General features: G+C 36.0%; 1 protein-coding gene across 1 annotated transcript; it reads left to right on the top strand.

The window, feature by feature from the left end:
• Nucleotides 1-693: 693 nt before the first annotated feature.
• Nucleotides 694-1,053, top strand: LOC101601149 (10 kDa heat shock protein, mitochondrial-like). The gene has a single exon (XM_045147372.1). The coding sequence runs from the start codon at nt 694-696 to the stop codon at nt 1,051-1,053; it is 360 nt and encodes a 119-aa protein (XP_045003307.1).
• The last annotated feature ends 466 nt before the right edge of the window (nt 1,054-1,519 follow it).

Consider the following 1,519-nt stretch of genomic DNA (forward strand, 5'->3'; position numbering starts at 1 on the left):
ATAAAGAAAAATGAAATTAATTCTGCCACTGAGCAAAATGGATGGAACTGGAGGGCAGTATGTTAAATGATACAAGCCAGACACAGAAAAAATAAGTCCCATATGATTTCTTTCACAACAGATATTGTAAAATATATTGACAGGAACATAAAATAGCTATTACTAGAAATTGAGGTGGGAAAAGAATGACTGAGTATGAACTGGATGTATTCCCACACTCTCTATACATGAATTGAAATACTGAACTCCACTAATGTGTAAAACCAATGCATGTCATCCAAAAGTACAAAAATAAAAAGAAACATATATATATATATATATCTGAAAAGAAGAGAAACATACCTTGGTCATAACTACCTCTGGAGGTAAGGTGGTCAGAACCCAGTAGAGGACAGGACCATGCTGTGGGAACAGTGATATCAGAACTGAGTGTGTGTGTGTGTGCTGCAAGTCCCCTGAGATACCTTCAATGATTTACTTAAGATTTAATTACCACAAAAATCTTATGACTTGGTTTTGAAATTTTCAAAATAAAATCACAAAATAAAAATTTAGAAGAAATGTTTTGAGATAAGTTGAGAAAAATCTTTGAATTTTCCTTAATTTTTCTTTAAAAGTAAAGAATTCAAGCATGCTAAGGGTAAGTTTCAGAGGGTCTGGGGCACAAGCAAAGGGCAGCGAGGGCTTTGTCTCATGCCCAGTGGCTTTACTGCGGGGTCTCCTGTAGCTGCCACAGTGGGACTGGTGACAGGGCAAACATTCAAAAAGCTTCTTCTGCTCTTTGACAGAGTGTTGGTGGAAAAGAACGCAGCTGAGACTGTAACCAAATGCAGCATTATGTGTCCAGAAAGATCTCAAGGAAAAGTATTGCAAGCAACAGTAGTAGCTGTGGGATCAGGCTCTAAAGGAAAGGGTGGAGAGGTTCAAGCAGGTCGTGTGAACATTGGAGATAAAGTTCTTCTCCCAGAAGATGGGGGCACCACTGTAGTTCTAGACCACAAGGGTTACTTCTTATTTACAGCTTGTGACATTCTTGGAAAGTATGTAGACTGAAATCACTACTGAACTGGCCTCACATGAAGCTACCCATTCAAGTAAAATTCTGAAATGTCTCGTCACATGAATAACTTCCATGCCTCCCCTTTAATAATAAATAAATAATAAATAAACTGATGGTATCTAAACTACTGACATCCATTGTCTCAGCTTCAGCTTATCAGTACTGTTAACATTTCCAGATACAATAATGTAAATGAAATAATTAAATAAATAAATAAATGATAGAGTCACGGATTACAAGTTATTATGGAGGAAACAAGGAAGGAAATAATCTTTTGCATGGGACATATGAAAGAACTCCTTTGGTGAATAAGAAAATGTTCTCAGAGTTTGGTGAATGAAAATCCACATGATATTTGAAAATCCTCTTGTCAATAAAGATAAAGTAATGCTATTAATAACAAATAGCAAGGATAGTCATACAATAATAAAAATAGCTCTCACTGATTGAGCATTGTTC

The sequence above is a fragment of the Jaculus jaculus genome, chromosome 4 (genome assembly GCF_020740685.1).
Source record: "Jaculus jaculus isolate mJacJac1 chromosome 4, mJacJac1.mat.Y.cur, whole genome shotgun sequence".
Lineage (NCBI taxonomy): Eukaryota > Metazoa > Chordata > Mammalia > Rodentia > Dipodidae > Jaculus > Jaculus jaculus.